Below are 15135 nucleotides of genomic sequence, written 5' to 3' on the forward strand. Positions count from 1 at the left end.
CTGCCTGCTTTCCAGACTGAGGATACATTTGATGAGCTTGCAGCATTAACACCCAAACAGCTCTCTCTCTCCCTCATTAGGTTCTGAGGCAGGGGGCAAACACAAAGCCTTGGACTCTTTGCACAAAGAGCAAGACAAGCTTCCATGTCTTCCCAGCCCCAGATTAAGACCAGACTGGACCCTGGCCTGCTGTTCTCCTTCCACTCAGGATGACATCACCTCCAGCCGGGGATTAGGCAGCGGCCTGCCCCCATCTTTGGGAAGCATCTTGAGCTCATAGTTTCTATGACAACACACCTGTGCTTGGCCAGCTTTTTTCAGTAATGCAAGGAGATGCTTAACAGACTTGGCTCAGGCAATTAATTTAACAAAGAGAACCAATTCGACTATTTCTGGCAGTTCCTTCTCTCCTACAGAATCCCACCATGCAGATTCTGAAGTCTCACAGCTTCAGATTGCTGCCTTCCATGACTTGAAATGTGACAGAAACAACAATGGCGAGAGGCAAATCTAATGTGTTTGGTCCCCACTGCCCCCTCTCACGTGTTGGAGTTAACAAAGTAATGCTTGAATGTGGTTACAGTGGTCAATGCTGGCATGTAGAAAACAAGTTACAGTGACCTCCATGTGTGGCCATATCATATTTACTGCCATGATCAAACTGTTTCCCTTTCACACATACGCTCATAATGGTCAAGTAGAAAACGGGACAAACAAAATGGTTATTTGTGGGGAGAGGGGATTAGATGGGACAGAAACAGTGATGTGTGAATTTGCCTTCTTTATTCAACCCACAGAATTCAGATTGCTTTTAACACATGGAGTCATAGAGCACAAAGTACCCATTGCCCTCACTATGTGAGTGGCCTCACATAAAGTAAAATGAGTAAACCACCCAAGCTCAAACGCTTTGATTAAAACTTTCTAATCTGTATTGAGAAACAGCCCCAAACTCTGATCTAACTTTGTGAGTGGCATTTACTGTAACTTGTGTTTACCTGAATGCCGTTCTTGCCATTTAGTGTCAGTTCCCAAAGGGGCTCCTCCCCAAAGCGGAAACCAAGCCAAGATCCTGCAATTAGGCTTAATTGTCAGAGGCAGCACTGGCGACAGGCTCAATTAAAAGGTGTTGTCAGGTGCACAAACTAAGTTTGGAATGAACTTTGCCAAATAGCTGATTATCAGGTACGGCAACTCTCCAGTCCCTTAGACACAGCTGCTGCCTCTCAGCCGTCTCCGTTTAATAATACCAACAAGCAAATGACACAGCTGGTGTCAGAAGGGAAACACAGAAGCGTTCAGGGCAGAGGAGGGGGGAGTTTCAAACTTTTTCTAGTGTGTGTGATTTCTCATGGTATACTCTGTACTCAGAAACGCAGGCAAAAAAAATATTGCTAGACATTAACCTGGTGCAATTGTAGAAAGCAAAACTAAATAAAGGCCTTCATAGTGTGAATGAATGTTTGGGCCTGTTTGGCATTACAAATCAGTTGAAACAGCAAGTGCTTTAAGCCTAATCCACACACACATAAAACCCCTCACTTGTGACTTGCTATAGCAGAGCCTTCCAGTCTTTTCATGTTGGTGACACACTTTTTAGACATGCATCATTTCGCAACACAGTAATTCAGGTTTACTAGCAAACCGGAGTCTAACTAACCCCTTTCCAGCTCCAGGAGTAGTGCAGGGAGTGTTTCGCGACTCACCTGCACACTGCAGCTGACACACTAACATGTCATGACACACAGTCTGGAAAGCTCTGTGCTATAGCTAGAGGGCTAGCAAATGTCCAATTGAATGCGTACAAGGGCCAGGATTGACCTCGGCTGGAATTTAGAGGACTGCACTGTGAAATAGCAGCGGTAGCATCCTCTGAGTGGTAGTGCTATACTTGTCAGGATAGGGGTGGGGTGGGGTGAGGTGGCAGCAAGGTCAGTGCAGCGGCTCCAAGTTGGTGGCAGGGCTCTGTGGGACTGCTGCCACCAACCTGAAGCTCTCCCAGCCTCACTACTGCTACATCCCTTTGGGGCCTAAGGAGCAAAGCACCGCTGCCACAAAGAGGACACTAGTGCTGCCCACCTGCTATGAGCTGTTGCTGCTGTGAAGGTTGCTACAGATTTGGCAACACCATTATACTAAATCTGCCATCCTATACACACTTACCTGGGAGTAAGCTCTATTGAACTGTGTCTATAACTACAGTGGTACCTCGGGTTACATACGCTTCAGGTTACAGTTTCCGCTAACCCAGAAATATTACCAGGTTAAGAACTTTGCTTCAGGATGAGAACAGAAATCGTGCAGCAGCAGCACAGCAGCAGCAGGAGGCCCCATTAGCTAAAGTGGTGCTTCAGGTTAAGAACAGTTTCAGGTTAAGAACAGACCTCCAGAACGAATTAAGTTCTTAACCCGAGGTACCACTCTATACCATAAGATTTCCCACCCCCGCCTCTGCTTAATACAACAGCACAGCAGACTGCATACAGCTAGTTATGGTCATAATTGTCAAATATACTACATTTCCTATGAAATCATATGCGCTCTCTTGTTCTCTCTTGCTCCCTCTCTGTCTTTCTCGCAACCTAGCCTACTTTTCAGTGCCACTTGCTGTTCCCACGTTACAGAGACCGAACAGATCTCCACTAGAAGTGGGGCATTGAATGTCACCAGTCCTGTGCTGTGGAGATTCAGCAACCACCCTTGCTTTTCATTCTCAGGCATCTCTCCAAGACCTTTTAATATAGACAGGTTTATGTAACTGTTAACATGAGAGATAGATAGATAGATAGATAGATAGATAGATAGATAGATAGATGATAGATAGATGATAGATATAAAAGCTACTCATTTTAATGGTCTTTTTTAGCATTTTATGATGTTTCCCATTTTATTGTATATATTGTTGCCCACTAGCATGATTTACAGTGGTACCTCGGGTTACAGATGCTTCAGGTTACAGACGCTTCAGATTACAGACTCCACTAACCCAGAAATAGTACCTCCGGTTAAGAACTTTGCTTCAGGATGAGATCAGAAATCGCATGACGGCGGCAGCGGGAGGCCCCATTAGCTAAAGTGGTACCTCAGATTAAGAACAGTTTCAGGTTAAGAACGGACCTCTGGAACGAATTAAGTACTTAACCCGAGGTACCACTGTATTTATCAACTGGTGATATTTAAATAGTTTTCTAAATAAATAAATATATTGCTTCATTCTCACAGCCTCCAAACTTCCCTCCCATCTATAATACATCAGCAATCCTCTTTCACCATATAGTTTATTAATCATATATTGACTCAGTCTCGCCATGTATCTATTTATTATATTAATATATTAGTGTTCCACCCTTCTTCACCCATGGAGCTCAATACATAAGAATTATCCCTTTCTTTCTTTTTTTTTACTTCTGTGTGAGGGCAGTTAGGCCCCAGACAAAAGAGATGTGCTTGCCTTGATAAACATTCTACATTTATTGCACATAGTTACAATATACTTGTCATTTGTACTGGTGTACAATTATTTAGGTGTTCCAGTTTGCATGTGACTTCTACATGTGTGGATAGGCTTGCCTAAACAAACCTGTTTTAAGCAGGCGCTGCCTAGTATCAATAAGCAGGGGGTTCCAAAATACAGGTGCAGGGCTGGCACAATAAAAATATCTATTCCTTATAAGTGTAGCATTGTGTTTCCATAGGAACGGATTGTTAGAGCATTTTCCTTTTTTTCTTTTTTTCTTTTTTGACTGGCCAATAAATACCTGAAATACCTAAGAATGGTGAGATGTCTATGTGAAGGGAGACAATGGCTAAGGAGAACTGAATTAGGGTACTGTAAGCTAACATGGATGGTGCTGTGGGTTAAACCACAGAGCCTAGGGCTTGTCGATCAGAATATCGGCGGTTCGAATCCCCGCGATGGAGTGAGCTCCCCTTGCTCAGTCCCTGCTCCTGCCAACCTAGCAGTTCGAAAGCATGTAAAAGTGCAACTAGATAAATAGGTACCGCTCCGGTGAGAAAGTAAACAGCGTTTCCATGCGCTGCTCTGGTTCACCAGAAGCGGTTTAGCCATGCTGGCCGCATGACCTGGAAGCTGTATGCCGGCTCCCTCGGCCAATAAAGCGAGATGAGCGCCACAACCCCAGAGTCATCCGTGACTGGTCCTAATGGTCAGGGGTCCCTTTACCTTTAAGCTAACAAAATTTGGGAGGCTGTCTGACGTGGGAGGTAGTATTAGAATTTGGCTGTTGGAGTTGCTCAGCTGTTATATTTGTAAATTAACATAAGAATTACAAAATGCAAATAAGCCTCCAATGACTCCTTTGCTAAAGGAACCAAATGTAAGCATCATGCCCCTGGAATTTCTCAACACTCAGAAAATAGCATTGAGCGTAACAATACACTTTTAAAAAAACAAAGGTCTTACATTGCATTTCCCCTGGAAAGGCCAACTATAACCTCGGGACAGTTCCAAAAGAAGCCCTGATTCATCCAAATGCAATCTAATATTCTTTCTTCTGATACTGTTTGTGGTTAAAAAAAACAAAAACCCCAAAAAGCAGAGGGGACAGGTTGTGTATACCCAGGTAGGTCTTTTTAGTAAGCAAAATTCCAAACAGAGAGATAGCTCAAGTTACTACATCTCATTGAGGAAAATTCTCCCTTCCTACCCTGTATACCTGTCTGTTCCCTCAGTACTGGCAAAAGGCTTGTTTTCTACTCCACCACCAAATGGAGTTAAATACCTCTGACCTTAGGGTTTCGAATGCTCTATTTTATTTGTTGCCCGGGTATTTTTTTTTCACAATTGTAACATAGGCAAACATCTACCTCCTGAAAATCCCAGTGAGATAACAGTAGGGATTATGAATTATGCCCCCCAAACCCTCCAAAGGAAAACCCTCCTCACACTTTTTACTCCTTTAAGAGGCATAGCAGCAACAGGCATTTTCAAACTGCAGAGACCAAAAATCACACCAGTTTAAGTTGTCTTTAAAAGTGCTTTTTATTATGTGGTTATATCAAAACCCTGACAGATAATTCAGAAAATTATTTCATACATGTCAGATTAAGTGGTTTTACAAATCGAAGCCCCAAAGTCAAGCTCTGCAGGAGATTATTATGCAAAGCAAAAGAAAAGAAGAAGAAAATCAGTGTACAATTCTATACCCGCTTAGCCCCATTTAACTCAATGGGAACAGATATACTATATAGAGAGAGGATGTGTATATATAGGATTGTGCTGTTAATCTGCTTTAGGTGCTCTTCAATATTTATGCACATGTCTTTAGATTAAGGCTCAGCCAAAAATTATCTGGGTTGAAACTGGGGTCAGGGAGAGAGAACATTTCCACCACTTGCCACATGGCCCAAGGGGAAAACATAAGTCATTGTCATGTATTTTCATTCCCAGAGAATGTTGGGGGAGCAGAGGGGGAAATTATGGCTGCCAGCCATACAGAGGGGCATTGCAACAAGCAGTGCATTTTTCAGGGGGTACTCTAGTGTACGCAGTACCGCCACATCTCTTTTTTTGTATTTGTTTAAAAGTGTAACACTTACTGCAACAACTTCATGGTGAGTACTGGCACCTATTTTTCTAGAAAAACAAAGCACTTGCCACAAATAAGGCCTACATCCCCCACTCCCTTTGCCCTTCTTTTTGCAGTTCTCAAATAGTGATGAAATATCTCTTTCCCCCCCCCCTCCATTTTGCTACCTGTAAAAGGGAAAATAAAATTGCTGTGGAACATTTGGGGCCAGCATTCCTTCAGATTCTTGACCCTGCATCTACAAATATAGACATAGACAATGTGGAAAAACCACAGAGATTCTTGCAAAGCGTAATTCTTGGCAGGCCACAACCTGACATCACTGGGATGGTGAGGTCTCACAAATACAGCACTGTGGAGGAAAAGACAGAAAGTGCATTCAGAAGTTAGTAGGGCACACCCTGATGTGGTTTCAGCCTCACATTGCAAAGCTTTAGGGTTAGCAGAGAATGTGGCTAGTCCACCTACAAACTAAAATAATGTAGCTCTTGCTCCATGACAAGAGCTATTCTACATGTTTAGAAAGGGGGGAATTGTGTGCAACAAATGTGGAAAATAAAGGTGCATTTATTGAGCATTAGAAAACCTGATGATGGAGGAATGCCCTGAGGGAAGCAATGGGCAAAATGCACAGGAATATGCTGTTAACCTGCCTGTAAGTGACTTCAGCAATGAAGTGTGGACTATTGTAAACTATTTCTCTCCTCCTCCCGCTCTATCTGATGGCAGAGAGTCTGCAGGGAGAAGGAACATTGGAGACTGTTGCCTGAAACAATGGCTTCATGAGTTTTTTATGGTGAGTTTGATAATGGAGACTATTGCTGTTATTCTTGAAAAACAAATTAAAAAACTCTAGCTACTGTGAAATGTGGTGTTTGTCATAAACATAAGATTCAGAGGAGTCGAACAGTAAAAGCTGGGAGTTTGCAGGCCCTCCTTCCTTGGAGGTTTCTAAGCAGAGGTTGCATGGTCATCTGCCATGGATGCTTTAGTTGAGATTCCTGCATTGCAGGGAGTTGGACTAGATGACCCTTGGAGCCAGCTCTACAATTCTGTGATTCTAGAACTGCAAAGTGTGGAGATGCATTTCCACAAGTACACAAGAAGAATGCAATCTGCTCTTGAGAAACGTGACATATCCCTCTAACAAAAGAACAACATGGGTTGAGATACAAGCCACATTCACACCATACATTCTTAAGCACCGTGATACCATTTTGAACAGTTGTGGCTTCCCCCAAGGAATTTGTGAAGTGTAGTTTGTTAGGGGTGCTGATAGTTGTCAGGACACTTCCATCCCCTGCCCAGAGCTACAGTTCCCAGAGAGGTTTAATCTCTCTTCCCAGGGAATGCTAGGAACTGTAGCTGAGGCCCTCGTGCCAAATGTGACTCTGTGGATCTCTTTATCCAGTCATCCCTGGGCCACATTCCTCACCAGCCCTGCTCATTCCTTCTTGGAATGTGTACTTGAACTGTACTGCTGGTACCTCTTGCTTGCCTGATGGAGGATCGAGAAGTGTGGTTATGGGTGTAGAAACCTCAGGTTTTTTGCATGGTTGGAATGGAGCCAAGTGAGAGTCTCATCCATTGCAGCACGGCCCACTTACGTTCTTGAACCCTCCCATCACTGGCATGCGGCCTCTAGAAGGTTTCCCAGGAGGAATGTGGCCCCAAGGCCCCCACCTTTAACTATCTTCTTTTGCAGGCTAACCTTTCCTGTGCTAAGGAATCTAGGGATTCCAAAAACCACTCCATATAGATCCATTTTAGTCATCCCCTCCACCACCAACACCAAGTTTTAATTCCATCTCAGGCTGTCACATACCTTGATGTTCAGGACAGGCTTGGTTGTTATCCCAACCTATAGAATAGGGAGAGAGAAGTATTTACCCCACCTTTAAACAACCATTCTCCCAATTCCCATCTTATAGTCTGAGAACCTTAGAAGGGGCAAGATTCTGTATATCTGTCTCTCCAATTTGTCTAGTTCAGTGTTTCCTAAAGTGGGTGATACAGCCCCTTGAGGGGTGCTAGAACAATCCGGTGGGGGTGGTAGTAGCCTCAGGTTGGTGAATAAAAATAAGGGAGCTGTGGAAGGATAAAGAAAGAAGATAAGAAAATTATGAAAAACTGTTCTTACATGTTTCATCTGTTGCCTACCTGATGCCAACCACCAGGTCAACACCTCCCCTGAATCTGGCGGTCGTGCTGGAGGTGAGAGGTTTGGGTGAACCCTTTTTGGCCTTATCCAGGCCCAGGATGTAGATCACGGCTTGCCTGCCTATTGGGCCAATGGCAGGTGGTCTGTGACACCAGCGCCACCCCATGGGCTTTTAAATGCTTAAAGAAGGTAGATTTCCAGAGGCCACTAGTAAAACAATTTCTGAAAAGTGGGTAGTAGGCCAAAAAAGTGGGAACCTCTGGTCTAGTTCATAGTGGGAGGAGGATTTTAGAACTGATTATACTACACCCTATACAGAAAAGAAAACATGTTTTCCCCTCATCCATTTAGGATGGTATTGGATTAAGAAAAAATTCACACATCCAATTTCTTCATGAAATTTACTTCTGCCCACCCACACAACTACGCCAAACCCAACCCAGACAGGGAGGATGCCCCACAAAATGAAAAGCCCAGTAACTTCCATTTGGTTACCTTTCCCCTCAAAAGCACAGTTGTGGTAGCTGCAATTCCCCACTGACTTGGCATCTACGGTCTGGCCATCTGGGGTGTCTTCAACTGACGTGACCTTGAAAATCTCATAAGGAGGGACCAACACCTCCTCTTCTTTCCAAAGTGACATCTGACTTATATCAATCCCCTCGCAGGTGAACAATTTGAAAAAGGTTACAGTCTTAAACTTTTTGGCCTTATTCGAGTTCTCTGATGTGGAAGTGAACTGCCCAAACCTGAAGAGGTCATTGATGGAAAACTTCACACCAGTGCCCCTGTAGACCTTAACACATTTGTGGTCCTTTCGTTTGAATGACAGGGTTGCCTGGGTTAAGAGGAAATGCACGGACTTGAAAGGGTAGGCCTCATATTCCTCAGGCCCTTTTCCTGCTGTGCGGGTGGCAGCATTGAACTTCCTGTAGAATAAAGGGTATTCTCCAGTGTATGCCCAGATAGCCACTTCAGAGAGCTCTTCCATATTCTTGGGGTATAACTTGGACTGGTTCTCCTGCCAATTAAACAGTCCATCCTCCCATGCTTCCTTATAGATCTTAGACATATTCAGCTCACTTAGAATGAGAGACTTCAGGATGCTCTGCATGCTCTCCAGGCAGCCTTCATACTTGTCATCGAGGGAGTAATGTGCCATGTTCAATATCGGTTGGGAGCTATTTGTTGACATTTCACTGGAGCCAACCTGGAGCAAATTGATAATTGCATCATGTGAGTCATATGGCCTCTCAGAAAACATGTGTGACAGTTTGCTGTTCACAACACAAGGCTCCCAATCCATTATGCAGACAAGAGGCTGCATCCTATGCATTGTTGGCTGAATGGTGAATCACCTCCACCACATGGCCTCACCTCAAGCAGAGAATGGATGAGCTTAAAATGTTCAAACAGGCTGGTCTCATTTGAATCAGGAGCAGGAGACTGTTCCAACCCAAAATGGGCTTTGGAAAGGGTAATATGCAGAGGAGAGCAGGAGCCTGAGCCTCTCCTTGTTTGTCATTTACATGCTCTGTATATCATTACTTAATGGGATGCAGCATTATTCAAAGCCCCATGATCCCTGGAAGGTAATAATGCACATCACACACAGCCAAGGAGAGATCTTGCATGCATATCATGTTTAGGAACTGTAAATTATATTTGGAGACACATTGACGGGTCTCTGTGGTGTTGCCTCAGCTTTGGAACTCCCTGCCCCTTGAAATCCAGCTGATGTCTACATTGTCTTCCGTTAAACACCAGCTTGGAGCATGGTTTTTTGTGATTGCTGTTGAGGTTCACCTGTGATATACTTTGGCCATATATTTTCATGGGTTTTATAGATGTGATTTGATTAATTTACTGAAGTTGTGTACTTCACCCGGAGATCTTCAGATTAAAGGAGCAATACAAATGCTTTAAACAAATAAATAATGTGCAGTCAAGGAGATACCTTGCTGCTGCTCTGTTTTTCCAAATTATGTGCCCTGCATGTAATTTCCTGCCAAGAATCAGGGGCTTGTAATCCAGCACTGTGATGTGTATTCTGTTAGGAAATGATGTGTGACACACCAGGTACAGCTGAGGTTAGACTTCTCATCTTCTCATCCACCCTCCACTATCAACTCTTATTTCTCCCTTCTCTGAGAAAAGTGGGGGCATGACAGCAGCATAGGTGGTGAGTATTTGATTGGAAAAAAGTCCCGTTAGACAGCCTGCTCATTCCTAACAACACCACCCAGACAGCTTCAAAAAAACAAAACAAAGGCTATTGTCTTAGTTTGGTCAGTAGTCATATAATGCAAAAAAGAAAGAAAGAGGCGTGGGACATATAACCGGAGACAGCTCACAACTGCATACTCCATTCTCTTTCTAAATTCTGTTTGTCTCTCAATTTGACCATCTTTAAGAATCAGTTGTGAGTAAAAATGAATAAGACTCTGGAAGAGCAAGCATTTGATCATATATTAATCCAATGGCAAGATATAGGGAACTTTTGCTGAACCCATGGACCTTCTCGCAAGGCCTAAGTGCCCATAGCCATCTCCTTAGCACTGCCAAGATTTACCACAGTAGATTCCTTCCAAACTTGGGGCAACCCTTGGGTTAGAGAAAACCTAGCTTTCTCTAATTCAGGAGTGGGGGATCTTTGGCCCTCCAGATGCTGCTGAACTACAACTCCCATCAGTCCAAGCAAATATGGCCTGTAGCCAGGAATGATGGGAGTTGTAGTTCAGCAACATATGAGGGGCCAAAGGTTCTCTGCACCTCCTCTAATTAGTCATTCTTTGTTCATCAATAGCCACACAAAGCAGGGAAGGACATAGGACTTACCTTGGTAGTCCCTTGAGCAGATGACACAATGAAAGCAACTAGCAGAAATGTAACATGCTGTGGGTTCTCCATCCTGATGCTCCACAGTATGTCCACAGTTGTACAAGAACTGTGTCAGATAATGTAAGTTGACTGGAGCAGTGGATATCTTTGAGGCTTTCACCTATCTGGAAATCCTGACCCAAACTGAAGAGACAGTATTGTGACAAATGAGGATCTTCCCTCTTTGCCTTCCAAATGTAGCTTCATGGTGCTATAAAGCCACAGTACAGCTCATATGACACAAGTTAGAGCCGTTAGGAAGATTACAAGATAGGTAGAGCATGTGTGCTGATAAAGCCACTTCCTCGTGACATGGGGACATTGTATATTATCTAAGTGGTCTCTGACCATGTGCTTGTCCGTTTTTTCAGAAGTACTTGATGCTACTCCCTAAAATGGCTCCTTTGCACCATCATGGCTGAGGCCTACTCCAAGTTAATGCAAGCAAAATAGTAGTGAGGCAGCGAATCATTTCTTTCAATTAGCCAGTCCACCAATGAATACCTTTATTATGGTCATAAGACCATAATAGGTCAAAATTCAGGTCAAAATACATAAAGCAAATAGCTGTATACAAAATATGCAATTTCTCCAATTTAACTAAGATAGTCAGCTTCATATGGGCATGCCAGTTAGGAAAGGTTAAGTCACCTGTTTGGTGATCTGTTGGACCTGATAAACAATACATTGTCAGTCTTTCATCCAGACACCCTGGCAAACTAGTCAGAAGAGGGTAAGTTATATGACATGTCACATTGGAATAAAACGTAGTGTATAAACTCATGAACTCCCACCTTATTGGGGCACAATCAATTTGGAAATGGAATATTCAAAAATCTGCTGATTTATTTATTTATATAGGCTTATACACTGCACAATAAACAAAGTATCTCGGTGGTAAGAATCACAGCCATAAACCAGCATCAGAATGCTTAGTAAACGTCTTGACACTGATACACAATAACTGGTGGTTGAGCTATATAAACAGAATTGTCTTAAATAGGCTTTTGAAACAAACTACTGATGGTGCCTGCTTAACATTAATAGGCAAAGACTGCCACAATCTAGGTGCACTGCAGACACACTAAGTACCCCATTTTTTGTAGAAGCGAAGGGAACGCAATGTGGTATCCTTAATAGTAATTAAAAGGTTTTCTCCCTCGGCATTTTGGTAAAAGAATTGCAGTGTTTCCATGTATCATGTGGTTCACTGGCGATAAAAAGTTTACATTTCAGGTGGAAGTTACTGTTGTGAAATCACCTTGTTAAATACAAACATAGGGGAGGCAGGTGCACTCTGTGCATGCTCATGGGATATATTTCTGACACTTGTAATTCTTAATCATATCTCCACCGGGTCAAGTTAAACACCTTAGGCTGTGTCACACTTTGATTTAGAATATTGCCTGCATGTTTACTTTCTCAGTCAGTGAACTTTTAAAAACAAATAAATCATGCATTGGTTGGCATATATAGTTGTATTGCATTAGATCAGGCATCCCCAACCTGCGGCCCTCCAGATGTTTCGGCCTACAACTCCCATGATCCCTAGCTAACAGGACCAGTGGTCAGGGATTATGGGAATTGTAGTCCAAAACATCTGGAGGGCCAAAGGTTGGGGTTGCCTGCCTTATATTAAGTCCTCTATTTTACATGTACCTTATCACAAATTTATTCTTGTCATTTATTGGTCCATGACTTTGTTATTTCTCTTGAGTGGCGATTTTAACACTGATTTTCCGGGGTCTACCTTATCCCACAACACAACACAGGATTGCTATGTTTGCATGTATTGAATGCTCTCTCTCTCTCTCTCTCTCTCTCTCTCTCTCACACACACACACACACACACACACACACTCATGCCTCTGGTAACACCTCCAAATCTGTTAACATATCAGTGCATCATCTCATGGGGTGCATGGAGGGTAGTGATTTTAAAACGGTCACTGAGATGGACAGATTGCCACTATCACTTAAGCCATTATGCTTACCCGTTCCTCCTCCTTCTGTTTCCTTTGTTGATTTCTATCCTGGGGGGGGGGGTTGGAGGGCAAGGTAGAGATCTAAATTTCCCCCCTAGAAACTTACAGTGGAAGTAGCTAAACTGTGGCTGACCAGATGTTGCTGGACTATGACTTGCATTAGCCCCAAACAACATGTTCAGGAATGAAGAGAGTGGTAGTCCAGCAACTCTTTGGTTCCTTGGGCACAACTGCTGCCTCTCACACACTTTTTGTTTAATAACATCCACTGGCAAGCATCACAGCTGCTAACAGACGGCAGCCATAGAAACAATCAGGGCAGAGCTGAATGGTGTGGAGAAAATGGAGGGGATCAAACAAGATGTGCATACAAGGCCAGTTCCAGCTTTGAGGGGACCGTCAGCCAAGTGTTCACAAATACCTGCAGTGACACTGTGTCAGGAACATTGTGTGACATTGAAATGGTGGCTTGCAAACTCAGATACCGGAACAAGTGTCAGTGCCAGGGAGCTGGGCCTGCATGCACTTGTTTATTAAAGAATTGCTGGCCCATTTGAGTATAACAGGGGATGGAGGAAATCTATCAAAGGGGGCACCTAAGGAAGGGGAATGACACTGACTCCACCTTTCCCACTCATTCTTCCACCACCTTACCTTGCCACTGCTTTGGGATGCTTTAGTCATTTTCCCTCAGCCCAGGCAGCAATGCTCTAAGGAGCACCAAGTTGTTTGTGTCTATTGACAATTTTATATTTCCCAGTGTTGCTCTAAAGCAGAGGTGAGGGATCCTGTGGCCAGGAGCGCCAATTATAGGGGCTTCACCCACAAATATTTTGTTGTGGATGCTCAGCACCCACACTGCAGCCCCCCCCCCACACACACACACAACTTCCAAGGTCTTGCAAGGTCTCAGAACCCGACTTCCAGTGGCACCAGAAGTCAGGTTCCAAGGCCAGGGGGCAGGCATGACGTCATGACGTCATGTCGTAATGTGATGTCACACCCACTGGCCACCCATAACCTGGGGCCCAAGTTGGCTCTCCTACCTGTGGCCCTCCAGGTGACTGCAATTCCCATCAGCCCTAGTCAACCTGGGCTGCCCAAATAGCATTGGGCCTGTCAGGTACAGTCTTCTTCTGGTCAATATTGTCCCTTGAATTGACCAGTGGCAGCCTGTACCTGACAAGCCAAATGCTATTTGAATGAAGAAAATTTCAGAAGGTGGAGAAGGAATCCTACCGCAAAGGCCAGAACTCTGGAGATTTGATTAGGTGCCCTATCATTGTCAAAATTACTGTTCTCGTGTTGACCACCTGATGTCAGTAAATTATTCGCAAGGCCAACATTATCCACACCTGAAGGATGCTATTAAAAAAAAGCCTGTTGTTTAGAACCAAATCCAGGGGTAGACAGCATTTTGTGTGGTCCTTTCCCCTTTATATTTTAGGCTTGATTTTTTCAAGTTGATACCCCCATGGTCTATAACACAGAAATACATACCTGTGACTCAAGCACATTTGATTACATCTGTAGGTGCAAAGCTATCAGTGAGAATTGTTTCAAAAGACACCTGCACTGGGCCTAAACATCCAGTCATCCTGAGTGGAAAATGTGAAAAGGTGAAGAGAATTTGCTGTGTTGAGGCACTGACTGACAAGAGGTAACAAAATGGAAACAAAGGCACTACAGCAGGCAGATGAGACTCTTAACCGGCCAGTCTTTCCTTCTGTAACCTGACAAAACTGATGCAGGACAGATAATATTTCATAGATGGAAACATGGGGCTTCACATAAGGAAGGGATGTTTTGCCTTCCAGAGGGCATTGCCACTCATGTTGCTGCTTTTTCTGCTGTGCCATAGTATATACAATGCACATTCTATTAATTGCAGCATATACACCGACCCAATCCCTATTCCTCATGAATTTTATCACTCAGGAGACCTTGTAATCGGTGACATTGCTGCTCACATCTTCTTCTTTTATGAGACTCTCTCTTTCAAGGAACAGCCAAGACAGACTATGATTGGCAAACCAGTGTAAGGAAATACTTTCTCCCTTCGTTTTCCTTCTGTAAAAATGTTCCACTCTTGATATCTGAGAGCAGAAAATCATTTAAGCACTATGGTACTTGAGAAACACTTGGTCTAGCCTTCAGGGTGAAAAGTAGTGTTCCAGGGGACATTTAGTTTGTTCTGTCATTTTATTTTATCTGTCCTGCTTTTTTCCTGTACCATCTGGCACATTTTATGAAGAATTTATCTTACAGACCCTGTGCATTTTTAAGGGGCTGATGCAGAAAAGCCTGTCTTGAATTACTCTTGCACTCTTGCACTCTTGCACTTTAAGAACATTGACGAAATGGAGTGTGTCCGGAGGAGGGCAAACAGGATGGTCAGAGGTTACTGCATAGGCTTTATAGTAAAACAAAACACTGCACCACTAGAGACCTGCCTCTCCACACATTCCCTGGAACACTGCCCCCCCATGGACCCCTCTCTCTTGTGTCACCTCCTCTCCACTCTGAGCCACACAGGGCTCCCTGACCTTTCCTAACCAGC

At 43.7% G+C, this 15135-nt stretch overlaps 1 protein-coding gene across 1 annotated transcript; it reads right to left on the reverse strand.

Moving 5' to 3' along the window:
• Positions 1–4983: 4983 nt before the first annotated feature.
• Positions 4984–10800, reverse strand: LOC310691713 (erythroblast NAD(P)(+)--arginine ADP-ribosyltransferase-like). The gene is made up of 4 exons (XM_083471580.1): positions 10549–10800; positions 8206–8920; positions 7375–7410; positions 4984–5901 (listed from the first exon to the last, which is right to left on the reverse strand). Exons 1-4 carry the CDS (start codon positions 10618–10620, stop codon positions 5888–5890), a joined length of 837 nt encoding a protein of 278 aa, XP_083327706.1. The 5' UTR covers positions 10621–10800; the 3' UTR covers positions 4984–5887.
• Positions 10801–15135: the final 4335 nt, after the last annotated feature.

Source organism: Podarcis liolepis, assembly GCF_965112155.1.
Source record: "Podarcis liolepis genome assembly, chromosome: 13".
In the NCBI taxonomy this organism is placed as follows: Eukaryota; Metazoa; Chordata; class Lepidosauria; order Squamata; family Lacertidae; genus Podarcis; species Podarcis liolepis.

What these genes read in the sequence shown, in the direction of transcription:
- LOC310691713 (XM_083471580.1), bottom strand. Translation starts at nt 10,620, where the DNA reads ATGGAGAACCCACAGCATGTTACATTTCTGCTAGTTGCTTTCATTGTG. An exon ending in CTGCTCAAGGGACTACCAAG is followed by an intron (nt 8,921 to 10,548) that starts GTAAGTCCTATG and finishes AATTTGCTCCAG; the next exon opens with GTTGGCTCCAGTGAAATGTC. An exon ending in CTGTGCTTTTGAGGGGAAAG is followed by an intron (nt 7,411 to 8,205) that starts GTAACCAAATGG and finishes CCTATTCTATAG; the next exon opens with GTTGGGATAACAACCAAGCC.